This window comes from Cydia strobilella, chromosome 1 (assembly GCF_947568885.1).
Source record: "Cydia strobilella chromosome 1, ilCydStro3.1, whole genome shotgun sequence".
Lineage (NCBI taxonomy): Eukaryota > Metazoa > Arthropoda > Insecta > Lepidoptera > Tortricidae > Cydia > Cydia strobilella.
The window spans coordinates 17,279,258-17,306,978 of record NC_086041.1 but is presented as its reverse complement, the minus strand read 5'-3'; the positions used below and the strand labels follow the sequence as shown (position 1 = coordinate 17,306,978).

At 37.8% G+C, this 27,721-nt stretch overlaps 1 protein-coding gene across 1 annotated transcript; it reads left to right on the top strand.

Moving 5' to 3' along the window:
* Nucleotides 1–1,958: 1,958 nt before the first annotated feature.
* Nucleotides 1,959–27,703, top strand: LOC134741604 (triokinase/FMN cyclase-like). Its single transcript, XM_063674449.1, has 15 exons — nt 1,959–1,977; nt 6,265–6,403; nt 6,966–7,029; nt 7,117–7,227; nt 8,776–8,864; nt 9,176–9,265; nt 11,793–11,910; nt 11,996–12,123; nt 12,216–12,333; nt 12,470–12,702; nt 20,474–20,636; nt 20,749–20,896; nt 21,275–21,374; nt 27,021–27,148; nt 27,582–27,703. Exons 2-15 carry the CDS (start codon nt 6,266–6,268, stop codon nt 27,694–27,696), a joined length of 1,743 nt encoding a protein of 580 aa, XP_063530519.1. The 5' UTR covers nt 1,959–1,977; nt 6,265; the 3' UTR covers nt 27,697–27,703.
* The last annotated feature ends 18 nt before the right edge of the window (nt 27,704–27,721 follow it).

Below are 27,721 nucleotides of genomic sequence, written 5' to 3'. Positions count from 1 at the left end.
TTAAAAATTTGGGGCTGGAATTGAATACTTCCCAGTGTGAGTTTTTCCCCTGTGGACCCCATGCAGTCATCTTCTCTTTTCTAGTTCTTCTCGGCTTTACATTTCCCGGCATTTCGGAACTTAGCACTGACTCTTTTTGTTTACTTGGAGCCCCAATTTGTCCTTCCCATTATAATTGATGCTTGCTTGTAAATATATTAATTTTTGTTTGTTTGAAAGAAGAAACTCATTTTTGTTACGTATTTCTAATCATAATGGTGCAATAAAAAATATATTATTAAGCATTGAACCGTTATTTGAAGCCTAACATAAATAAATAATTTGAGACGCTACTCTAAACTTGATTTCCTGTAACAGATCGGTCAAACCACGAATACTCCCCACTTCATTCCTACCTTGTGACGTCAGGTTTTGTGCACCAGGTGGGGCAACGAGGCAGGTAGCGCTCGGAGCCTTCGTCATTGGCGTTTTGTTTGCCGTAGCAATCGGCATTTTACCAAAACTTTACGGTTTATACAAAAAACTCGAGACAACTCGAGAATTTGGGCTCGAGAATTCTCGAAACTCGAGAAATAAAATGGGTCGAAAAATCAAAAACCCTACGAACCGAACCGAACCGTAATTGGGTACTTTTCATGTATGGGCTCCCACCTCAACTATAATATTCATTTCGAAACGGTTTAGTCAACTATAATGACATTGACCAATCACAGCTCGCTGCGGTCAAGAGGACGAAACGAAACGATAGCTCAAATTAATTATTTATTTTAGGTTGTGTAGTAGAAACAATTGCTTCATAAGTCAGAAACGCGCATGTGACACCCTTCATATAGCAACATCCATAGACTACGAAAATCGCTTAGCGTTGTTTGCTAGTCTCAATAGGCTACGGTGGATAAAATCGAGGAAAAAACTGTCTGAAAATTGAATTTAGCAAGGAGCAAGTAACAGCGCCTAATGAGTTACGAGAAGGTGTGGTTGACCAACCCGCCGGGCCACGGCGGCCGGAGCGAGTAACGAGTAAGAAGGTATCGCGGCTGCCCGCGTATCTTGGCTGTATTATACTTTTGGTTTGTTTACCTATATGATTCTACTAGTTTAAAGTATTATTTTTGCTGACTTGTAGAAAAAGTATTGTATACAATAGTGATATAATCAAGCTTTTCAATCTCGAACCCAATAAGGCCACTCAGCATGCTTCGTGCCACGGTACTCGACTGAAAAGCTCTCCATTATATCACGATTGTATAAAATACTACTGTATACAAATTGGAAATGTTTACTGATCAGTTAGGTTTATGATATTGTTAACGCAGACGAGGTAACATACCTACTTTGTAAGCAAATGCATAGGTACAGTCAGCATCAGATAGTGACGGCCAAATATTGTTATATTAGTATGCCTGTTGGCCACATACTTATTTCTATGATAACAATGTTACGAGATTTGGCCCCTGGACTGTTTTGTTATGACTAGAACTTGTTCGTGAGACTAAAAATAACGCTATCATTCGTTGGCTAGCACGTTATTGGTGGAATTAATTGAAAACGTTCTAACTACGATTACTTAATTCGGAAAAATCTACCGAAACACAAAGGACTTAAGATTATTTTTGTTTATCAGAATGTGGACAATAGATACTGTTTGCTTGATGTTATATGATTCAACGTCTGGTATTATGATGCTACTCAAACCACCAACTTGGTTTCAATACATACCACTGTTACTTACACAATAGTTATTATGGTTATTGTAAGGAAAATCAGTCAATGTCTAGACTTCACGCTGTCGTTGTGTTAGTCATCTCATGGTATTATAATTTTCCTCTACACACAATTGTATTTATATTAAAAATGTTCAATGTTAAGTGCCGTGTAGTGTTTTATTTCATAACTCTTTAAATATCCAGCTAGAAGTTAAAACGGCTGAGAAATTCTTCGATTCCGAAAAGTACAAAATTTTGTGATTGAGACGAGGTATGTTTTGCTATACTTAAGTATTTCTTGTATATTGTATTATGCCACGGTATAATTTAATATAAAATCTAAACTATAGTGTCCCTTATTATTTTGGGTATCTTGTAACAATAAGACGAAAAGATGTTTGTAACAAATAATCTTTCGTTGGAATGTATATAAGTCCTTAGTTACAGACATGTTTTTTTATAGTTAAATAAAAGTTATAAACAACGTTATCAGACAGAGGTCGTAAACTTTGGCGCTCAGTGATAACTATTTAAGATTATTAGAGCACAATAATGCTATTAACAGTAATTGTTAGTTAGTTTGAGCCGGCTATGTATACCGAAATTACATATATAGGTAGGTACTTTGTCATTTTGATGCAGATGCGATTTTAACAGGATCGGTTATAGTGAAGTTTGTGCCAGTTTATTAAGTTTACTGACTAAATTAAGTTATAAAAAGTAAGTGCAATATTAAAAGCATGTAATTTATTGTTTAAAATCATTCAATTAATTCTAGTAAATTGATGTTTACTCGTATTACAGAGATCCGAACTCTTTTCTGTGTCTGGCTTCGCCCTATATCTTCCGATATACTTTAACGTTTATTGTGTTTATGATTGTTTATAGTTAGGTTGATACATACGACGGTTGATTGAAAAGTTCGGGGCCTGACCTTTAAAAAAAGTTTCTTTAAACATTTTTCTCATGCCATTTTCACCTGCCATTATTTAGCTGCCATACCGCGAATTTTTAGTTGGCGATAAAAAAAATGCCGATCTAGAGTTACGTGTAGACAGATACTTGATGATGGAGAAATTGGAACAACTTGCTGTAAATAAATATCTTTATAACCTAGACCTGTATGAAGCAGATCCTCAATACTTTTTGAAGAAATTTGTAGGTAATTGTGGAAGAGACGTGATTCCACTACTACACGCCAGAGGCCAAGAAGTAATCGAAGGAGTGGGTTCATGCTGTATCTTCGCCTTAATAAAAGGCATGGCGATTTTGTCGGCCAATAACATCAGAGCAAAGATAGATATAACTCCGTAATAGATGGATACAGTCTAAGGAAAAAACGTGCCTCGAAAATCAAGAAAATTTGATTCTCGTTCAGAGGGCGCTACTAGCTTTGGCCAACTGTCGTATAGATGGCGTTGACGGTTTCGTTTGTTATTTAACAATTTTAACGCATATCAGTGAAAGAACAAGGGTCAAAATCATACAAATAATTAATGCAAATAAACAAAAAACATTTATCCATATCTAAATACATTTTATCGTATTTTTAAAAATATCTATTTTTAGTTTTAAAGTGTGTCGACAGATGGCAGTGAATTTACTGGGGTTACAAATTTTACTATGACAGTACCGCTCTAGTATAAGTTACTCTATGCATCAGAGTAATAGTGGTTGACTATCCTGAAAAGGACGTCATTAACTCAGACGGTTGGCTCAAAGCAAAGGGGGTGCAAAAAAAAAGACTTAATTTTTTTTTGTAGGTACAATAACATGTCTGCTCTGTTTGATCGCGATCATCGCGGTCAACCTAACACACTCCTCCTCGCTTCGCTCGTCGTCGCACCTATCTTGTCTCTGTTACTTAAATTTACTGTTCCAAATGATTGCTTTTAATTTGTCAAGTAGTGGTTTCAACTTGCGGGTCAAATATCTCGGCCATTTTTGATTTTAGAGTAAAAGTTTTTCCTACAAAACATGCTTATTTTAGCGTATTCTCTTCGATAACACAATAAAAAAACAGGTGTCATAATAACATCACTCCGATGAAAAGTGTCGGCACCCCCTTTGCTTTAGTCCAACCGAAAGTTCTCTTTCCTAGGATTGTGCACGCGTTCAGACTTCACAAAAATTGATGGCGGATATTCACAAATGTGTGGCTTTTAAATATTGCACCACCCACCCCATTCACGCAATTTAGCACCATCGGACGTCCACATGTTCCCCTACTATTAAAAAAAAATTCCAGTGCTAAGAAATTTTCACATGACGTCGAGTATAGTAGTATTTTGAAGGATTGGAGGAAAACATCTTCAAACATTGTGTAATGACCTTAGAACTCGGATGTAACTAGTGCATTGAGCTCGGCGAAGACTACATAGAGTAATAAAAATATTTAAAAACCGGCCAAGTTCCAGTCGGACTCCGTACCTATACATATACATTACGCCTAGCCAACACGGATTTTGTCAGGGTCGTAGCGTTGATACAAATCTCCTGACGTTTACCGATTTCATTATCAATAGGATATCTTCTGGCTGTCAGGTGGACGTCGTGTATACTGACTTTTCGAAATGTTTTGATAAAATTAATCACAATAACTTAATCAAGAAACTTTTTGAGCTCGGTATACACGGCGACCTCCTTAGATGGATAAAGTCTTACCTGTCCAATCGCAGTCAGGCGGTTGCCTTGAAGGGTTATACTTCATGCTTTCTTCCTATACCTTCCGGAGTACCCCAAGGATCGCACCTTGGTCCCTTATTGTTTATCTTATATGTCAATGACATGGCATCCTGTTTTCGGAACTCTGAGCACCTCGTCTATGCAGATGACACAAAGATTTACAAAGCTGTGTCCTCGGAAGCAGATTGCCGTGCATTACAGCATGACTTAGATAACTTTTTACTCTACTGTTCAGATAATCAGCTTTTCTTAAATACTGATAAATGTTTCATAATCAGTTTTAATCGTAGAAATGACCCGTTAATTTTCAATTACACTTTGGCTGGAAGAAATATAGCCCGGGTATATTCCATTAGGGACTTAGGTGTTACCTTAGACTCGCAATTGAATTTTAGTCTACATATTGATAATATATGTAAGCGAGCTTATAAGAAGTTGGGGATGATTCTCAGAATTGGACAGCCCTTCAGGCGCCCCAATACCTATAAACTACTTTTCTATTCCTTTGTTAGGAGTATACTAGAATTTGGTTGTGTTGTTTGGACACCTCAGTACCAAGTCCATATTGATCGCCTGGAAAGGATCCAAAATATTTTTTTAAAATCACTTTGTTACAGGACGGGTAATTACTTCGAACGCACTTCGTCAGCAGCGAAGCATTTTTGTGTTCCTTCCCTCTATAACCGAAGACACTACTTAGATGTAATGTTCTTGTTTAAAATTCTTAAAGGTGTGATAAAATGTCCGAATCTCTTAGAATTAGTCACTTTCAGTTGTCCGCACCAACCCCTACGTTCTAGACCTCTATTTCATATCAGCTTTGCCCGCAAGAATTACGCTCGGCACACATTTTTCAGACGAGTCCCAAATTATTATAATAAGCACCTACATGACATTGATCCTTTTCACACTTCCCTGTCTAGTCTTAGAATGAAACTTAGACATAAGTTGTTTTAATATGTCAAGTATAAATATAAATAAGTAAATGTATAAATGTAACTTTCCGGCTTTCCGGTAGGACAACCGTAGGCTCATGTTTTTCTTTTATCTCCTTTTTATCTTTGCTGTTTAGTGTGTATGTTAACATTATGTACTTACTAATGAACCTCCAGGTCTGTTTTCTTAAGTATGTTAAGTACATTTGTACTTCAAACCCATTTGTATATGTGACTGTTTGTGTTCTAAATAAAGTAAAAAAAAAAAAAAAAAAAAAAAAATTACATAATTTGAACAATGTATTTTTTACGATTTATGACGTATTAAAAAAAACTACTTACTACTGCTCATATATATTTTTTTTAGTTTTATCATTCCCTTATTTTAGAAGTTACAGGGCGGGGGGACAACACAATTTTACCACTTTGGAATTGTCTCTCGCGCAAACTATTCAGTTTAGAAAAAAAAATGATATTAGAAACCTCAATATCATTTTTGAAGACCTATCCATAGATACCCCACACGTATGGGTTTCATGAGAAAAAAAAATTCAGTTTCAGTTCCAAGTATGGGGAACCCCCAAAATGTATTGTTTTTTTTCTATTTGTGTGTGAAAATCTTAATGCGGTTCACAAAATACATAATAGTAAGTTAAACAGTATAGTTCTTATAGTTTCAGAGAAAAGTGGCTGTGACATACGGACGGACGGACAGACAGACAGACATGACGAATCTATAAGGATTTCGTTTTTTGCCATTTGGCTACGGAACCCTAAAAATCATTGAATTTGTTTTCACACTTAGGCCGCGAACTTTTCAATCCACCCTCGTATTTCGCGCTTATGTCCAGAAATGATCATTGTTTACACATGTACCTTTTTCCTTTACTAAATCGAGATGAGTTTACGATACAAAGTGACCATAACTAGAGTTCCAGGATGTCTCGCAAACCAGTGACGAAGAAAATAATTAACTCCCCGGAGAACTGCGTGGATGACAACCTGCGCGGGGTGGTGGCCACTTACCCCATGCTGCAGCTGCACCCCAAGCACCGCGTCATCACCGTCCGGACCAAGGTAGAAAAGTTACAGGATTTGCAATATCCTCTAATGGTGCTCCTACATTGGCTGTTATAAAATGTTATATAACATCGTATCCCAGCTTGATTGTGTTTTATTATGTTGTCCCTGTCACACAATGTTATATAACAGCCAATGTGGAAGCACTATAATGTCTATAATGATTGAATCAATACCGTTCGCACTCGCAGCACGCTGACATTTTTAGGCAGTCTTAATATATGTATAACGAAAATAGCGATAAACCCCCGGCGAGCGACATGGATGCTGGGCATGTGGTGGCCTATCCGTACTACATTTGCAATTTTTCACCCATAAGTTACTTAAGGTACTACTGTAGACGTAGTAACTATTTATTAATCTGTGACTGTAGCACCTAGATGTTGTACTGTTTTCGCAGTTCAATTAAAACTTCTGACGATATGATGCGTCTATTTTTTGCTCGACCGTTAGGAAACTATGACAAACAAAACAATTTTTGGGAATAGATACTGCTAATTTTTATGTTTTATTAAAGGTATATTTACTGCGACTTACGATTGTTTTGTTTATATTCCAGGTAGATTCCAAACGAGTCGCAGTCCTCGGAGGTGGCGGTTCAGGCCATGAGCCGTTTGCAGGAGGTAGTCTACTTAGTTGTTTGAGGTTACAATGTGAAAGTTACTTACGGTGTCTAAATGGTCGCAGGTTTAGTATGAATTTGTGTCCAGGTCTGGTGGGAGGCGGCATGCTGGACGGAGCGGTGGCGGGCGGCGTGTTCGCTTCGCCACCCACGGGGCACGTGCTCTACGGGATCGCTCAGCTCTACAAGTACAATTCGGGTGAGGGAGGGAACCTTGTTACAAGTCAGGAAAATAAAGAGGAAGAATTAAAGGCTCTGAAAGTTTTAGGAATTTTCGTCTAAAGGCCTGCTCCCTTAGCCATTTTTTCTACACACTATTCTGGCGGTTTTTGCCACGCGGGTATGCCGCCGGCATAATCAGGCTGGCTAAAACACCCGCCGGGAATACCGCCGAGTTGTTGGCGGCATGCCCGCCGGCCGGGTCGCCGGCATAGTGTGTAGGAGCCTTAAGGAATTAGGAGCGTGTGTGTATGCGCATGCGTGGAAGGCAAATTATAGCTGTTTACAGGATACTTCATCGTTTTAAACAATGTCAATGATTCCACATAATGAACCTTAGAGTTTTTTACTTATTTGCCAGTCCAGTTTAATCTTCACTTGGATAATTTTGCCTTATGACAATTTAACCTTTCACTGTCGGTTAGATTTTTTTACCTGCCCTAATAATAAGTTTTAATGTCGTTTGAGACATTTCGCCTACATAGGTACTTATGTGCAAATTAACATCGATAGATAAATTTACCTAACTGTCAAAGCTGAATTGTCGGCGTTTATCCTTACATTTAAAGCCTGACCAGTAACATATGATCATTGTCAAGAGGGCGCTGTTGTTGTGCATGTATAGGGTGACAGTTCAGTATAGTATGAAAAAATTAGTTCCAGTGAAATTCCGCAACCTGGCGCGTGATCATATATTCCTGGTCAGGCTTTACATTTAAAACTTTTGTCGTTTATTCCGTTTTTCCTGAAATTACTTTTTCTATATTATTAACTTCCTTTTTGATATTATTTTTCATTTGTTCAGAAAATACCAACTTAGGTTTTCAAAAATTATATAATCTAAACATTCATACATACTAACAAAAGTTAGTGTTCGTACTTGATAACTAAAAAAGTAATAGGATGTACCTACCCTAGGTTGAATCTGAATGTGTCCCATAAGTTTAGTAGCTTATGAAATTAAATAGTTCCTTGAAAAGTGATTAGATAATTTATCTTGATTTTTTCCATGTCGATTTTCACATCTATACATATATTTTTACTTGACTCTACAATAAGCATCTATTGCAATAAGATAATTTTTACTCAATTAATTATTATGCCAAATTTAGCTTGGACTCTTTTACCTGAATAATTTCTTGTGAAACATGTCGGTAAGATAATTTTACCTAACTTTATTTTTACGGTCATTTTGCTTCAGCGACACTAAATTAAAAAATAACCCATTTAAAGGTAAAATTATGATAGGATAATATAGGACATATCGCTATAGCCATATAAAGTTACTCATTTAAGATATTCGACTTCATTACGAATTTTAATGAATTGTTTTCTGAAAATATCGCAGTTTTTTGGCTCCCTTGTAAAGTTGGCTACATGTCGTTTATCCAGCGTCGATATTAGGACGTTATCAATACAAAACCATCCTAGACTCCGGCTGGACCACCATCACCAACAGGTCAGGTCAGGTACTTTTCACTACATTATATAGTTGGGTTAAATCAAAACTAATGTTTCATATTTTTAGGTGGCGTGATTGTTATAATTGGCAATTACACTGGAGACAGGCTAAACTTTGGGAAAGCTATAGAAAAAGCAAAGATCGCTGGCATAAAGGTAAGTTTCTGTGGGTACTTTTGATTTTATCAGCTCTAAATTGGGAAAGAAAAATTTATCAGGAAACTTGGATGGATTATTTGTTAACTACGTTAACCTGTATAAGTGGGACTATAAATCAGAGGTTTAGGTTTATCCAATACCTAAAACATAATGCGAAACGCCATTAAATACATTTGCCAAATACTTAATCTGACGAAAAACCTCGATACGTATATACTTTATCTGTTTCAAATTAAAATATACGATACCTATACACTACTTGTTAAATATTAAGTGGTTCTTAAGACACGTTGCTGCTTGTCTTTCAGGTGGAGGGTCTTATCGTTGGCGAGGATCTTGCTTCGAGTCACAACAAAACCGGAGGAAGGAGCATGTGTGGAGAAGTCTTCTTTTACAAGGTTAGTTCCACATTTTGGATCGTCGTAACTTTAGTCGACGGATCTATTTTTATGTAAAATAGGTAATAGTACATTTCGATGCTAGTGCGGAAAGTATGTCATTACTTCACGAGTACCAAGATATCTTGCCACGAGCCGTAGACGAGTGGCAAGACTCGGGACGAGTGAAGAACGACATATCCGCACGTGTATCGAACGACGTTTTTTAATACAGTTGCGAAAAAATAAGAAAAGCAACAAGTAAGGAATGGAATTCGAATGAATTCGAAACTTTTATATTATTAATTCTGTGACACTGACATCATTGACATTGACATTATGAAGAGGTGTTTTTCTAGCTTTTATTCGACAAGAATAGATTTTGTTATTATTATTGAACCCACTTCAATGAAAGTTTTTTTTTCAAATGCATGTTCTATAAGACAGAAACAATTGTAAATATTAAAACATTGTACTATTATTACCTAAATACCTATCGTTATTTACGATTATTTGTGTATCGTATATTTATAAAAACTATATCGAATGTTGCCTTTGGAAACTTAAAACATTCTTGCAGTAAGAAAATATGCCTCTTCTTTGATAGGCGTTCCGTTCCATTCAGAGAACTTATTAAGAACGGTTTTTCAACATTAAAAATTAAACGTGTTATAATACTCATAATGATGAAGAGAATATGAAATTCCTGTAATAAAATATGAAATATGCATATTTTTCGTATTCTTACATTAACAGTAGGTTTTTATGTTGATTACGACGTTTAAAGGAAACTAATAATTAACACTTATCAATAAGTAGTCATGAATTGGAACAAGTAAAAATTTAAAAAAATTGGAAAGTAAAAAGCACTCGTTCGCGAAAACCAACTTTCCGCACGCTAAACAGCCACGAAAAGTAGCACTTTTTGATTAATTGTATTATGAACATCTTTTTTGACAACTGTATTAAAAAGTGCAAGATATCTCGGTACTCGTCAAGTACTGACATACTTTCCGCACTAGCATCGAAATGTACTATTTTGATTCTTCCTCTTTGACAGACTACACGCCACACACAAAACGATACGCCTGTCACTTACCTTTTCTATTCCATATATTTCTGTAAGCAATAAATGTGTAGGTGTAAAAGTACAAGGTGGACGTATGTACAGTAGCGGCAAAAAATCTATCATATTCCTTTTTTTTCTTGCAGGCATTCATTCGAAAATGAAATTAGACTTTATATCATGTATCATCATCACGATCATATATACATACTTACGTCCCACTGCACGTGGCAACATAAGCAGCCACGTTAGCGCAATGCGGATTGGGGACTAAACACACACCAATAACTATAATAATAATGTATGTTATAAATATTGAATTTCTTATTTGAAAACACTCAAAAGCGAATCTTATCCATATCCATCCATCCATACTAATTCATACTTCCATACTAATATTATAAATGCAAAAGTCTGTCTGTCTGTCTGTGTGTTCCCTCTTCACGCTTAAACCGCTGAACCGATTTAGATGAAAATTGGCATAGAGATAGGTTGACTCCCTGAGAAGGACATAGGATAGTTTTTACTATGATTCTAAGGTAGAATCTTGAGCGTAGCGAGGGACTCAAAAACACGAGATGTAAAATAACTTTGCTCTCGTGTTGCACACATAATTTTTCACCTCAGTAGTGAGAACATATTAAAGGTTAAAATGTATTTCGAATTACACAGAATAAACAAAAAAAAAAGTATTATAATATGTACGATACGATACGATACGGGACCGGACCGGACCGTACCGTACTGTACCCTACCGTACCGTACCGTACCATACCATAAAAAAAATATAATAAAAGTATGAAGTTCATGGCCTTCACTAAATTAAAAAGCTACATTGTTTCACTCCAGGGAGTGACGAAAGTAGGCTTGTTCGAGCTGCTGAGGTGAAAAAAATATTTCTATTCCCTAGTTAGATATTTACATTACGAGTATTACGACAACGCTCCGTGAACTCAAAAACATCTAATGGCAGCCCTAAGCAGCTTACGCACACAAAGACGCGTGTACAAACGTGCCGTTCACACATATAAACGCAAGCGAGTTTTGATGTATGGCGTGTCCGCCCTGTGCTTTAGCTGTTGTTACTTAGTCCACGCAGACGAAGTCGCGGGCAAAAGCTAGTCCATACTAATATTATAAATGCGAAAGTCTGTCTGTCTGTCTTTCTGTCTGTGTGTTCCCTCTTCACGCTTAAACCGCTGAACCGATTTAGATGAAATTTAGCATAGAAATAGGTTGAGTCCCTGAGAAGGACATAGGTTAGTTTGTATCCCGAAAATCATCCCTGAAGAAAGTAAAAGCGGGGTGGAATTGAGATAATTAACGAAGTGCCTGCTAGTTTGTGTGCATAATATGCTCAAATTTAGATTGCTATGAGATATTTTCCAGGCGCTATTCTTACTCTAGCTGCGGTTACTAAGTCCACGCAGACGAAGTCGCGGGCAAAAGCTAGTCTTTAATAAAATCACATTAATTGATCAGTTGTGCGGAGCTATGGCGGAGAAGCGTTATGATTTGGCTACCATACGGAAAATAGCTGCTGAAGCCAATGAATCCATGGCCACGCTGGGGGTCTGCCTGAGTGCCTGTTCATTGCCAGGTATTTTGAATCAATTAATCTGATTTCTGTTCCGGAAAAATCTGAGTCGTTCTTACCATGCAATTTACTCCGTTTTGAAATTCAGGACAACCGCCGCTGTTCGAGATAGCTGATGATGAGATGGAACTAGGCGCGGGAGTGCACGGTGAAGCGGGAATCAAGAAGATGAAGCTGGGAACAGCCAAAGAAACTGTTTCCATGATACTTGACCAGGTTCACACACGAATTATTTTTATTTTTCTCTGGATGACTGAAAATATTTTTAATGAGGAAAAATATTTTTTAATGCATTAAAATGTTTTTAGGTTGTTGCACGTCTTAAACTGAAGTCTGGAGAGAGAGTGGCCGTCATGATCGATAACTTGGGAGGCACCTCGTTCATGGAGATGAATATCATCAGTGCAGAAACAAAGGATTATTTAAGTAGAACAGTATTCCCATGCGTAACATTTGTTGAACCCCTAATAAAAAATTCTCAATTCGCTTGATTATTTTATGCATGAAACAAATAGATTAAGGTTGTGAATAAGACAAAAAGGTTCTTACCTAAATTTTACAGATAGCAAGAAAATCATAGTGGAACGGATATACTCTGGACACCTAAAGACGTCGCTAGAGATGCACGGCTTCCAGATTTGCCTGCTGCACCTAAACCAGGCGCGAGGAGACTTATGGTTGGAGTTGTTGGACGCACCAACCGCCGCTGTGGGCTGGGTAGGCGGTGCCGCATCCAGGCGTTGTGACGAGCCACATGGGGATGATGATACGCTGTTACAAAGCGATGGCAAGAAGGTGAGTTTCATCGGGACGGCTCCCTACTGCGCGAGGAGGTGCAGTGGGCTCAGAGAACGTAGTTTTTGAAAAGTCGTAGCGCTGTTTAGGGTTCCGTACCTCAAAAGGAAAAAACGGAACCCTTATAGGATCACTCGTGCGTCTGTCTGTCTGTCTGTCCGTCTGTCACAGCCTATTTTTTCAGAAACTACTGGACCAATTAAGGTAAAATTTGGTATACATATGTAAGTTTGTGACCCAAAGACGAACATGTAACGTAAACAAATGAATTTTAAACATAGGGGCCACTTTTGGGGGGTAAATGTGAAAATTAAAAAATAAAGTTTTACTAACTATATCGTGTTACATATCAAATGAAATCAAAAAGAATCTCAAATATATTTTTTCTATAATTTTAAAATAAACAATTTAGAAGTTATTCAAGAAAATAGACAAAAATTACCATTCCCCCTGTATCTCCGAAACTACATACTGGGTCTAAAATTTTGAAAAAAATACACAAAATAGATCTTTACCTATAGATTACAGGAAAACCTATAAGAAATGTGCAGTCAAGCGTGAGTCGGGCTTAATTACTTAGTTTTTGATCCGACCCCTACGGGTTTTTTAGATACATTTCACTCACGTTTCACATAAAAAATACATTGTTTAAATTGTGTAATGTACGGAACCCTTGGAACGCGAGTCCGACTCGCACTTGGCCGGTTTTTTAGATCACAATGCGGTTGCCAAAAATTTAATTAGCAATCTTGAGGCCTTTCTCGGGCCTTAAGCGATTCGAATCCTGAGTTTTTGACTTGCGCTAGATAGAAAAAAATTCACGAACATTGGTCTAAAATGCACTAAAAAATTATATATTTTTTTGCATAAAAACTAAAAGTATGAAAATTATTTGTAAAAATAACCAATATTATGCTTGAGGGAACTCAGCTTACTTTTAAGGGTTCCGTACCCAAAGGGTAAAAACGGGACCCTATTACTAAGACTCCGCTGTCCGTCTGTCCGTCCGTCTGTCTGTCTGTCACCAGGCTGTATCCCATGGGATAGCTTGACAGTTGAAATTTTCACAGGTGATGCATTTCTGTTGCCACTATAACAACAAAAAACCGGCCAAGTGCGAGTCGGACTCGCGTTCCAAGGGTTCCGTACATTACACAATTTAAACAATGTATTTTTTATGCGAAATGTCTTTAAAAAACCCGTAGGGGTCGAATCAAAAACTAAGTAATTAAGTCCGACTCACGCTTGACTGCACATTTCTAATAGCATAGAGTAACTTATACTAGAGCGGTACTGTCATAGTAAATTTTGCAACCCCAGTAAATTCACTGCCATCTGTCACTAAAAATGAAGATTTATAAACATACGATAAAATGTATTTAAATATTGATAAATGATTTTTTTTATTCATGATCGAGAATCAAATTTTCTTGATTTTCGAGGCACGTTTTTTCCTTAGACTGTATCCATCTATTACGGAGTTATATCTATCTTTGCTAATAGGTTTACCGGTGATCTATAGGTCTATTTTAACAAGCATTATATACATACTTACATAGACATGGAACCAACCCGCTCATAATCGAATGGATAATGAATATGCTAAGACAGAGAATAATAAGACTAACAGAAAATCAAAATCACCAGGCACTAGTCATGAGAGGATGCCCCCAGGGAGGAGTACTCTCACCATTGCTTTGGAACCTGGTTGTAAACGATTTGATAACAAAACTAAACAACAAACATTTTATGACCATAGGGTACGCAGATGACTTAGTAATACTAATCAGCGGCCTAGTAATAAACACACTGTGCGATCTCACACAGACAGCACTGAAGATAGTAGAGAAATGGTGCAAGGAGAATGACCTATCGGTAAACCCAAAAAAGACCGACACAATTCTCTTCACCCATAAACGAAAACTGGGTACATACGAAATGCCAACACTTTTTGGCACAAAACTGACACTTTCAAAGGATGTAAAGTACCTAGGCATAATCCAAGACGATAAACTGAACTGGAACAAACACCTGGACAATAAACTGAACAAAGCAACACTAGCCTTTTGGCAATGCCGGAGGATGGTAGGCAAAAGATGGGGACTTGCCCCTCACATTATACTGTGGCTGTAAAAAATGGTAATAATGCCAATGATCAGCTACGGCGCGGTTGTATGGTGGCCCCGCACCCAGCTAACCACAGTAATAGACAAACTAAATAAAACACAAAGACTAGCATGTGTGGCTGCAACGGGCTGCATGAGAACTACTCCGACTGCAGCTCTAGAAATAATGCTAGGACTCCTGCCACTACACATATACATACAGAAAGAAGCAGCTGCCACAGCTCTTCGTTTGAAGAATCTAAACCTATGGACATCCTTCAGCTCATCGCACAAGAAGATCTATGAAAATACGATCTCAAAAATGCCCATGCTGGAAGCGCCTATCGACAAAATACCAAAAACTATGATCTTCTGGAAAGATTAAGCCATATCGTTAACAGAAGATCCGAAAGAAGGACTAAACCAACCAAACCTAAGAATATTCACAGATGGCTCAAAAACAAACGAAGGGACAGGATGTGGTGTCTTCTCAGAGGACCTGAACATACACATCACAAAACCCCTTGGTGAACACAATACGGTATTCCAAGCTGAATGTGTAGGAATAATAGAAGCTTGCAATGCTATTACAAGACGACAAGTGAAACACGAAACCATACTAATACTGTCAGACAGTAAATCGGTACTACAAGCGCTATGCAGCGACAAATATACCTCAGAGCTTATACTTGAATGTCATCGGAGCCTCACTGAAGTGAGCAAAGAAGGCAACAAAGTAACAGTACAATGGATAAAGGGGCATAGTGGATCAAGAGGAAACGATGCAGCGGATGAACTGGCCAGGAAAGGTTCAGAAACACCGGCATATGGACCCGAGCCAACTATGCCTCTACCAATATCCTACATACACCACCAGCTAGAACAACATCACAGACAACTGCACAGCAAGTACTGGAGTGAATTGAAGACATGCAGGTAAACCAAAGAAATTCTACCGGAACTGAACCACAAGCTTACCAAAATATTACTGAAAATACCAAGAAGCCAACTACGTAAAATAGTAGGATTAATAGTCTAACCCGTTCGTATAAAAATACCGCAAATCGATGTACAGGTTAGCCGTTTGGCACACACATACTAGAGGTCAAAACAAAATTTTTGACCCGCAGTTCCTAAAAAAATTTCGCTGCGGGGGGAGTGGTAAAACATTATTTTTTTTGTATGGGAAAAAAAAAATTTTGTTCCAAAACCTATCGAGTGTGGTATCATACGAAAGGGCTTTTTGAGGCGATTCTAAAAATATATCACATCATTACATTTCGGGCATTTCTTTTAAATTAAAACAAAAAGAATTTTCGAAACATACCAAGTTTGGGCTCCTCCAGACACGATATGGCTGTTTTTTTTTTGTACAATATACCACAAATGATACGTGATATCCTCATGTCTAACTCTAAGAAAGCAATTTTGAAAATAATATCATAAACATTTTTTTTTTAATTTTTCAATTTTACAAAGTGACAGTTCTACTTCAATACCTATTTCACGAGACTTATGGAACTATACTGCAGATACGGTACATATTAATCGTAAAATGATACGTAATATCCATATATCGAACGGGAAATACCTCTTTAACCCTTTAACTGCGCCTTTCATCAGTTGGTATAGTTTGTTTAGTTTTTGACACAAAATATCAAGATTGTATCCTTCAGATCGATATACCCTATCGATTTTTCTTTGTACGATATACCACAAATGATACGTAATATCTTATTATCTAACCCCAAGAAAGCAATTTTGAAAATAATTTCATTTAGATTTTTTTTTTAATTTCTCAATATTGTAATATTGAAAAATTATACACATGAAAAATATTAAAAAAAAAATCTTAACGAAATTATTTTCAAAATTGCTGTCTTGGGGTTAGATATCAAGATATTACGTATTATTTATGATATATTGTACAAAAAAAAATCAGTAAGGTACATATATCGTATCTGAAGGATACAATCTTGATATTTTGTGTCAAAAACAAAACAAACTATACCAACCGATGAAAAGGCGCAGTTCAAGGGTTAAAGAGGTATTTCCCGTTCGATATATGGATATTACGTATCATTTTATGATTAATATGTACCGTATCTGCAGTACAGTTCTATAAGTCTAGTGAAATAGGTATTGAAGTAATACTGTGTCACTTTGTAAAATTGAAAAATTAAAAAAAAAAATTGTTAATGATATTATTTTCAAAATTGCTTTCTTGGGGTTCGATATCAAGATATTACGTATCATTTGTGGTATATTGTACAAAAAAAGTCAGTAAGGTATATCGTAGCTGGAGGATACTACCTTGATATTTTGTGTCAATAACTAAACAAATTATACCAACTGATGAAAAGGCGCAGTTAAAGGGTTAAAGAGGTATTTCCCGTTGGATATATGGATATTACGTATCATTTTATGATTAATATGTACCGTATCTGCAGTATAGTTCCATAAGTCTCGTGAAATAGGTATTGAAGTAGAACTGTGTCACTTTGTAAAATAAAAAAATTAAAAAAAATTGCTAATGATATTATTTTCTAAATTGCTTTCTTGGGGTTAGACATGAGGATATCACGTATCATTTGTGGTATATTGTACAAAAAAAATCAGCCATATCGTGTCTGGAGGAGCCTAAACTTGGTATGTTTCGAAAATTCTTTTTGCTTTACATAAAAAAAAATGCCCGAAATGTAATGATGTGATATATTTTTAGAATCGCCTCAAAAAGCCCTTTCGTATGATACCACACTCAATAGGTTTCGAACAAAAAAAATTTATTTTCCATACAAAAAAAAAATATGTTTTACCACTCCTCCCCGCACTTAATTTTTTTTAGGAACTGCGGGTCAAAAATTTTGTTTTGGCCTCTAGTATGTGTGTGCCAAACGGCTAACCTGTATATCGATTTGCGGTATTCCTTTGAAATTGGGGTCGAGCGGCTTCCGCTATAACAGGACACACTAAACAAACACCTACATAATATGGGTAAAACTGACAGCCCCATGTGCAGAGCGTGCATGGAAGAAGAAGAAACAACAAAACATATTCTCCTAGACTGTAAACAGGTAGAAGTATATAGGAGCAAATACCTAGGGAATCCATGCACACTAAAGGAGGCAACTAGCAACCTGAAGACTTTGCTAGGCTTCGTGGAGGAGCTGGGGTGGTTAGAGTAGCGCTACCTCGTTTCACGCAAAATAGGCACATTGGATGTCGATTTGCGGCAAAAGCCCAGCATAACTAACTAACTAACTCGGTCTATTTTGTGTATTTTTTTTAAATGTTTGACCCAGTAATTTTGGAGATAAAGGGGGGGGGGGGGTGGTCATTTTTTGCCTATTTTCTTAAATAACTTCTAAATTGTTTATCCTAAAATTATATAAAAAATATATTTGAGATTTTCACAATGAGCTCTTTCATTTGATATGTAACACGATATAGTTTAACGAACTTTATTTTTTAATTTTCTCATTTACCCCCCAAAAGTGGCCCCCGTGTTTAAAATTAATTTGTTTTCGTTACATGTACATCTTTGGGTCACAAACTTACATGTGTACCAAATTTCAACTTAATTGGTCTAGTAGTTTCGGAGAAAATAGGCTGTGACAGACGGACAGACAGACGCACGAGTGATCCTATAAGGGTTCCGTTTTTTCCTTTTGAGGTCTTCTTCTTTGTCGTTACCTCATGGCTGAGGGACGTTACGAGTGTGGACACTTCACCAGTGCTCTCCAGGCCGCTCTGTCTTGGGCCCAGTGCATGCTAGCCTGCAGTGTGGCGTTTGTCACTGATGTTATTCTGTCCGCCCAACGCGTGGCCATACGTCCATCCCTACGCTTCCTTGCCATGCGGCCAGTAATTATGAGCCTTTCTAGGCTATCTGGCCCTGTCCTGCTCAGATGACCGAAGAAACCAAGTACACGTTGGGAGCAAACAGTGGAGAGCCTCGTTGTAATGTTAAGTTCGTCGAGAATAGACGCATTTGTACGGCGTTCAGTCCATGAAATCCGGAGCATTCTCCGCCAGCACCACATCTCGAACGCATCTATCCTGCGACGGGTATCGGTTTTTGTGGTCCAGGTTTCGGACGCGAACAAAAAGATCGAGAAAACAAGGGTCCGCATTAGTCTGACCTTTGTTTTGCGGTTTATGCTTCTGTTCTCCCATATTTTCTCGAGTATTTACACCGCACCTTTGGCCATCTGTGCTCTTCTAACCACCTTTTGGCCGCATTCACCATCGTCGCTTATTTGGGATCCCAGGTACACAAACTTGTGTATAACCTCCAGATCGTGCAACTCGTTCGTTCTCTGCGTATGACCAGGGCGATCGATAAACATCAACTTAGTCTTGCTTCTGTTGATTTTAAGACCATACTCATTGCTGATGAGCTCAATCCTTCGCAGCATCACTGCAAGTTCTTTTTCAGAGGCACCTATTATAGTCGTGTCGTCTGCGAAACAGAGGTTATTAATTTTTTGGCCACCAACCTGGATACCACCCTCCCAGCCTTCCTCTCTCATTATGTGTTCACCGATGAGATTGAACAGCTGCGGGGCCAAGATACAACCTTGCCGCACTCCTCGTTCAGCTCTAAAGGGTTGTGACACAGTGTCCTCTATCCGCCCTCTAGACTCGCTGCTTAAGTATAAGTTTTGCACAAGAAAGATTAGGTGTTGCGGTATCCCCATTTCGCCCATTACTCTGAACATTTTACCCCAGTTGATGCAATCAAAAGCCTTTGCGTAGTCATAGTCAATGAAGCACATGGCCATAAAGACGTCGTGCCCTCTGCATTTCTCAATCAATTGCCTCACGTTGAGTATTTGCTCCCGAGTACCTTTACCTCTTACAAACCCTGCCTGCTCTCTGGGTATTTGCCTGGCAATATAGTTCTCTAGCCGCTTGTTCAGGAGTCGCAAGAAGACTTTGCTGGCATGTGATATGAGCGAAATGGTGCGGTAATTTTCACATTTTCGCGTAGAACCTTTCTTGTGCAGGGATACAACTGTGGAGGTACCTTTTGAGGTACGGAACCCTAAAAAGTACGGAACCCTCGGTGGGCGAGTCCGACTCGCACTTGGCCGGTTTTTTTTTATTATCAAAACACTCAAAAATTTAAAATTCCCCGGTCCTGAGAATGCATTCCATGTCACTCACGCTTACTCTCAGTAAAGAGTGAGAGAAGAACACCAACCTATTGGGCCTTAAGCTGCGTGCAAGAGTTGTTGGACGCGCAGAATGCCGCTGTGGGCTGGGTGCACGGGGATGATGATACGCTGTTGCAGAGCGATGCTGAGTAGGTGAGTTTAGTCGTGGCGGCTGCCCCTGTCCTTGGCTTACGCCATATGCATGGAGACTTGTAACCCGAGTTGCCGGACGCCTATTAAGAAGAAGATAAATAAGTTAAATTAATGAAATAACTGAATAATAGGTGAGGTCCGGTTCCACGGAAAACCTGCACATCATTAACCGCCAGTAGTACATAGGTACTTGATAAGGTAGTAATAGAGTGATTCTTGAGGAAGTGTATATAATTTGTTAAGGTTTTGTGTAACCCGTGCGAAGCCGGGGCGGGTCGCAAGTAATCAATAAAAGGAAAGACGGTGAGATTTTAGGTTTGATGTATTTAGAACAGAATATTTTTCTTTCTTTAGATTGCAACTGGTCCCTCCTTATCGCCTAAAGAACAAGAACTGTTCAAAAGTAGTCTTAGGAAGGCAGCCGAAGAATTAGTCAAGCAAGAAGGACTTTTGAACAGGCTGGACTCAGGGTGCGGAGACGGAGACTGCGGTATAACGATCAAGAAATTCGCATTTGGTAAGATCAAAGTGTCACGAATTTGTAAAGATTTTTTACCAGCGAAGAAACACGAGAGTCATGCGTTACATTTAATTTGAAGTAGGTATCTAATTTGTGGATATATTTGCAGCAATTCTATCATACCTGAAAACGGCATCCGTGGAGTTCCCATGCAACGTGCTGTGGGACCTCTCAGAGATCGCAGAAACCGATATGGGTGGCACCTCGGGCGGCATCTACAGCCTGGGCTTATCAGCAGCATCTCAAGCTTTCGCCAGGTAGTATTTTCTTTACCTCTGTATGTATGTATCTATCTATGCTTTAAATTGAAGGCTACATAATAAGCTCTGTCAGATGCAATACAAATCTTAAGATTTTTACAACGAGAATGCTTGTTAAATATATTAATAACGGGTCACTTGTTTTGGGTGGGTTATGCTTGTTATGAAAGTCAGCTCGGTTTCAGTGAAAACTATGTATGTAGGTAAGTGAGTCGGAACTGCATACAAACTATTCAAGAGGAGTCAAATCTCTGCAGTTAACTGTAAATTAGGTAACCTTCATGTGCATCAATCCACTTGCTGCTGAGCTTGTTTTATATATATTCGAATAGCAGTTGTAAAAATGTTCATAAATAAAGTCAGTGGATGTTTCAGTGCGAGTGCAGTCGACGCGGCATCTTGGCTCGCCGCGTGGGAGGGCGCCATGCACGCCATCACTAAATACGGGGGCGCCGAGCCGGGAGACAGAACTATGGTAAAGTAAACTAAACACGCACGCACGCACGCACGCACGCACGCACGCACGCACGCACGCACACACACACACACACACACACACACACACACACACACACACACACAATACTGTAATACTACTTACCTACTCAGTGTCCGCGGCAACTATTCTATGTATTTCTATGTATTTCAATTTGGTTTCAATGGTTTTCACTAAGCGCGGCTGCAAGTAACCGGCTTCTCTCGTACACATTTTTTTCGATCTGCTCGCTAAACGTTAATAGTACATTTTTTAGTTTTATTAGTTTCGGATTCAATTAAACGGACTCCCAAGGTCGTCCGTTTAAAACGAATCCTCAGCCAGCAAGTAGCCTTCCAGCCGAGTCATATATAGTGCTTTTCTCAAAAATGGCGCAATAAATGCAAATATAATAAAAATATTTTACAGAAGCAACGTTCTTATGTATATATTTTCACAGAAGAAACTAAAAAGATTTGCTTTGCCGCCGTTTTATTTTTTAAATTAATGGAGGTGTATTTTTCTGCTGAAAATACGCCAACCTATTTGAGACACCTAAATAGTCGCGGTACCAACATTATAATAATAAGTACCGATCATCTGTTTCCTTCATTTGATATGGCCATTTCAACTTTTAAAAAGTTTGGAACGACAAATAATGGAATTTGTATGCAACATTGCAGTCCCGAAATCGAGACTGCAATGTTTTTAACTTTTTGACTGACCATAAACTACGCACTTCGCGACCTACTTTTTAACCGGCAACTTCGACTTTGCCGTCCATTTTTGAGAAAAAACTACTTCGTGGTTTGTTATTGAGGGAGAAGCAAATAGCGCAACTTAAGACGATAGTCGCTGATGTGTCCTTGAGCGTCTCAGCGTCTCTATACCCGCACCCCGCTCACTGCGATCGTACGTGAATCTACCACAACGAGGTTCAAAGAATAAGCTACAGCCCAGAGGCGCGCGGTTGGCGCTATACTCGTATTTGTGTATCTTTTGCAGATATTTTGTCGTTTGAGTATGAGTAGATCATGCGTTTAGTGGAGGTCGTAAATTATAATGAAAATATATTCCCTTATGCATTATACTTTACAAGCCTCAATTAGTTAATTTGTGTTTTATCTGTTTCTTCTTAGAAATACCTAAGTCAATTCGACAAATAATGATTTATAGCTAGAGCTTGGTATGTACACTATGTACTAAATTGAGGCGTACAGTGTGTTTATTTTATAGTCATTTTTTTATCCGTAATAAATAAATATAAATAATGCCATTCATAGTTAACTTATAAAATTAAGTACCTACTACCTAGTAGTAGTAGTAGTAGTAAATCACTTTATTGTACAAAACAAAAATTGATAACATGAAATTCATATAAATTTAGGTACAAATAAATATAGCCTAGTCTACCTACATATAAAATTTTGGGAATTGTTACCTACCTATTAGTGTTAAACTAGTATTATTTTTCGAAGTTCGAAGTTTTCTCAAACATTACGTGGGAATATCATCATTATATTACAAGCGCGCCACAACCAAATCAGCGCTCTGCAGTTTTATTACTGCGGCCACAATAACTCCGATATAGTGGTTAACGGCTATGTATAATGAACCCCCGTGGACGTCAGCCGCCGCTCCGTTGGTGGATTGAGGAATGGCAGATAGCGAAACACGCAAAAAAAATATTGTCATCGCCTCCCGCTTGATACTTTGTCAGATGATAGTTTAGATGCTAATGTGAATAAAAAAATGGTCAGCCGGTTGTATCTCGGTGGACCGTCAGCTGGTCACATGAACATGTAAAATAGTTATTTTCCCCGCACTAGCTCGGAAAGTTGTCGTTTATCCTTCAATACAAGCGGGGAAAAACGCGTTTTATCCACTAGTGGGGAAAGTAATTTGACCTTGGATGGAGCGTGTTTAAGTAGCTTGACAGATAACAAAACGTAAAACGCTCATGATAATGGTTCGTTCGATATTAATTATCATTAAATAAATGGTTTGAGAATCTAATAAAAAATACCAAATTTAGCTTTATTTAATGATTTTAAGTCATAAACCTTAAAATTCCACAAGAAACGTTTGTTTTTTTATAATGATGATAAATATAATTCTGAACGCACAAGTTGAGTCGATGCAATTTCAAAACGCATCGTTGACATTTCATACATCAGAAATGTCAACATTGTCAATAATTTTTTTACTTAAAACCTTTTCTCACCGACTCGCGTAAAAATACACAACTTGCAGAGTTTTCTGTTATAATATCTAAAGAAATGAGTGATTCCAGTGATGAAGATGATCTAACGCCTGTGGATGTTGCACTTTCCTCGCTATAGTGAGGTGAAAAGTTTTGTGTTACACACGGGCGCAAATGTATTTTACTTCTCGTGTGTTAAAACACTCGCTACGCTCAGGATTCTATATTAGAACCACTCGCTTCGCTCGTGGTTCACCTATAGAATCCTTTCGCTTGCTCGTGTTTCAATTCTACACTCGCGGGTAAAATACAACTTTGCACCCTTGTATAACAAATAACTATTGTTATACAAGGGTGCAAAGTTGTATTTTACCCGCGAGTGTGGAATTGAAACACGAGCAAGCGAAAGGATTCTATAATTGAACCACGAGCGAAGCGAGTGGTTCTAAAATAGAATCCTGAGCGTAGCAAGTGTTTCAACACACGAGAAGTAAAATACATTTGCACCCGTGTGTAACACAAAACTTTTCACCTCACTATAGCGAGGAAAGTGCAACATCCACAGGCGTTAGATCATCTTCATCACTGATATCACTAATTAATTTTTTTACGATATTATAACAAAAAACTCTGGAAATTATGTATTTTTACGTGAGAAGTTTTTAAGTAAAAATTTTTTTGACAATGTTGTTATTTCTGACAAATCAAAATGTCAATGATGCGTTTTGAAATTGCATCGACTCAACTTGTGCGTTCAGAATTATATTTAACATCATTATTAAAAAACAAACGTTTCTTATGGAACTTTAAGGTTTATGACATACAATCATTAAATAAAGCTAAATTTGGTATTTTTATTAGATTCTCAAACCATTTGTTTAATGATAATTAATATCAAACGAATCATTATTATAAGCGTTTTACGTTTTGTTATCTGTCAAGCTACTTAAACATGCTCCATCCAAGGTCAAATTACTTTCCCCACTAGTGGATAAAATGTGTTTTTCCCCGCTTGTTTTAAAGGATAAAAGACAACTTTCCGAGCTAGTGAGGGGAAAAAAAACTTTTCAGTCATCGCATCCCATTTCATTATACTTTGTCAGATGGTAGTTTAGATTTTAGATGATATTGTTAATAAAACAAATCATGGACCGGTTGTATCGCGGTGGAAAGACCGTCAGCTGTTAAAACATTATTGTTAGTTTAATAATTTTTTTTTTTACTCGTCGAGTATAATCTGTGTATTACAACTTCATATGCAACACTACAACCTTACTCTTTTCAACGTTTGATAGTCTATGGCACTTCCGACTCAAGCATAAGAATTTTATCGATACGGTTTAGTCAAGTATAAAATTTTTGAAAATAGAACTTCATACATTTCGATAAAATATTTCTTGTTTAAGGAGACTCGATTCAATGCAAATTAGCCTACTTAAACACGCTGCGTCGCATCTGCGTTGTGATTGGTTGGCCAACAAAAACATTTTATTTTATGTTGGAGTAGAAACAATTGCTTCATAAGTCAGAAACGCGCATGTGACACCCTTCATATAGCAACATTCATACCCTACGAAAACCGCTTAGCGTTGCTTGTTAGTCTCCATAGGCTATGGTGGCCAAAATCGAGAAAAAACTGTCTTAAAATTGAATTTAGCAAGGAGCAGGTACCAGGGCCTCATGAGTTACGAGGAGGTGTCGTTGACCAACCCGCCGGGGGCGCTAGGCCCGGCGGCCGGGGCGCGTACGAGTATGACGGTATCGCGGGCTGCGGCAGCTCGCGTATAGCTGTATACTTTTGGTTTGTTTACCTATATGATTCTACTAGTTGAAAGTTTTATTTTTTTGTCTCGTAGAAAAAGTATTGTATACAATAGTGATATAATCAAGCTTTTCAATCTCGTACCTAAACTTAAGCAACTCAGCAAGCTTTGTTGCTTAAACACGGTACTCGACTGAAAAGCTCTCTATTATATCACGATTGTATAAAATACTATTAATTGATTTAGCCGTTAAGTAGAAATAACCAAATTAAGCCGCAAAATGGCCCGTTGTATTATTTTTATTACGGTGAAACTATAAATTTCAAGAAAAAAATTAAATGTTATAATTGTTGAACAATAAATAAAGATTCATATATATTTTTACATATTTTTTTGTTTACGCATTTAGAAGAAATATGCTCTAGACCGTAACAGTAAGTAAGTATAGTTTCTGAATTAAAGAGGTATTATTTACCATTATAATAATTTACTACCTCCACGAAATGCAAGGTCTATTCGTATCTGAACAAGAAAACATTTGTAAAATACGATCAAACTATTGCAATATAAGCATAGGTACTCGTATTATCGTTGCGGTGGTAATAGGTAGTACGTTTGATTTTTTCCTTTCGCCTTAATTTATAGTTTCGCCAAAAACAATACGACAGGCCGTTTTGGTCTTTTTGCTTAACGGCTTAATCAATTGTAAGGGTCATTATTTATAAATAGTTTATATTTGGATTATGCCTACTTTCATTTATGATTAGCTTTTAAAAGAATATCAACTGACTCTTACTTGTCACTGTTCGTTTTCATCATCAACCACCACCAATCAATGGGAGATTACCCAATCTCCCAACACAATTAAAAAAATGTAAACTTAAAAATAATAAATGAATATCTATATAGAACGTAAATTGATAGCCTATATTAATATTAATCAATTAATTATTGTTTTGTTAGGAATCGAACTTTATTAAAAACGTAAAAATGGCATGCTAGAAAACTTTTATTTTTATATTTCAAATGAAGCTCTCTCAAACATAAGTGGAAATATTGTCATTATTTTCGTAATAATAGGCTGCGAAACACCGTGTTAAGCGCGCTAAAGTGCGTCAGAACCAAATCAACTTTCTGCAGTTATTTAGTCTTTGGCCACAATAACTCCAATTTTATTGCACTTGGGCTCTGCACAAGCATACAGAGTACAAGGAAGGCTCGGAGCGACGAGCGCCACAGCCTCCTCGTCTCAAAGCTAGCACACGACTGCCGGCCACGCTTTTTTCGAGCTACATACGCACGAAATGTGGAATAATATTCGATTTCTTTAAAGAAATATTATTTTTTAACATTATGAAACGTTGCATTTGTAGTGCCTGTTAAAACATTTATTTTAGTTAAAAAATAACTTTAATCGAATAAACCGTTTAGGAGATATAAGCAAAGTTAGTCGCAAACCGGCCTGTCGTAATGTTTCTTTTATGGAGAAACTATAAGTCACAGGGAAAAGGTCAAACGTTAGGATTGTTGTACATATAATGTAGATTAATATATATTTTTTTCATAATTTTTTGTTGAACCGTTAAGCAGATATATACTCTAGAAAGTAAGAGTTTACGGCCAACAATAGCGACTAGCGCCTTAAACTGACAAAGTTCTGAACATGTGATGTAATTGCAGTTGGATACTCTCCACGCGGCGGCCACGGCGTTCAAGCAGAGCTTGTCGAAAGGCCTGAAGACAGCGCTTGCGCGGGCTGACGAGGCGGCCGAACAAGGCGCCCGCGGCACCGCCGGCATGGTTGCCAGGTGAACATTTACGCTCGTCGGACACAATAGCTTTTCTCCATTGCTCATGATTCTTAAGGAGTCCAAAAAAACCGTTTCACCATTTCTGTATTGTTTCTAGAAAAAACTATTGTTTTTTTTCATTGGCTAATCACACATAAATTAATCGCTGATCACTGATGGCTGTTAACATTGCCAGGTTCTTCTTTTGCTGCCGGTTGAAAAAACTCGCCCCTCGTCACTCTCGTATCTACCCATACGACATACAGAGCTAAAGAAATAAATGGGTAATTTCTCTCAGTTAGTGCCAGGTGCACCATCCGCACTTGACAGATTGATCAATGAAACTTTCCATACGATAAAATTTAGCGAACTCTCTAACGATGACAAACAGTTTGGTGCAACCGACCCACTCTTGTATAATAAATGATACATGTTTTTTCCGTTATTCCAGTGCAGGACGCGCGTCGTACGTGGCGGCGGGCTACACGAGCGACGAGGACGCGGGCGCGCGCGGCGCCGCCGTGTGGCTGCACTCCATTCTCACCTCTGTTGCCAATACATGCTGAAATCGCATTTGCTTGCAGTTTTACT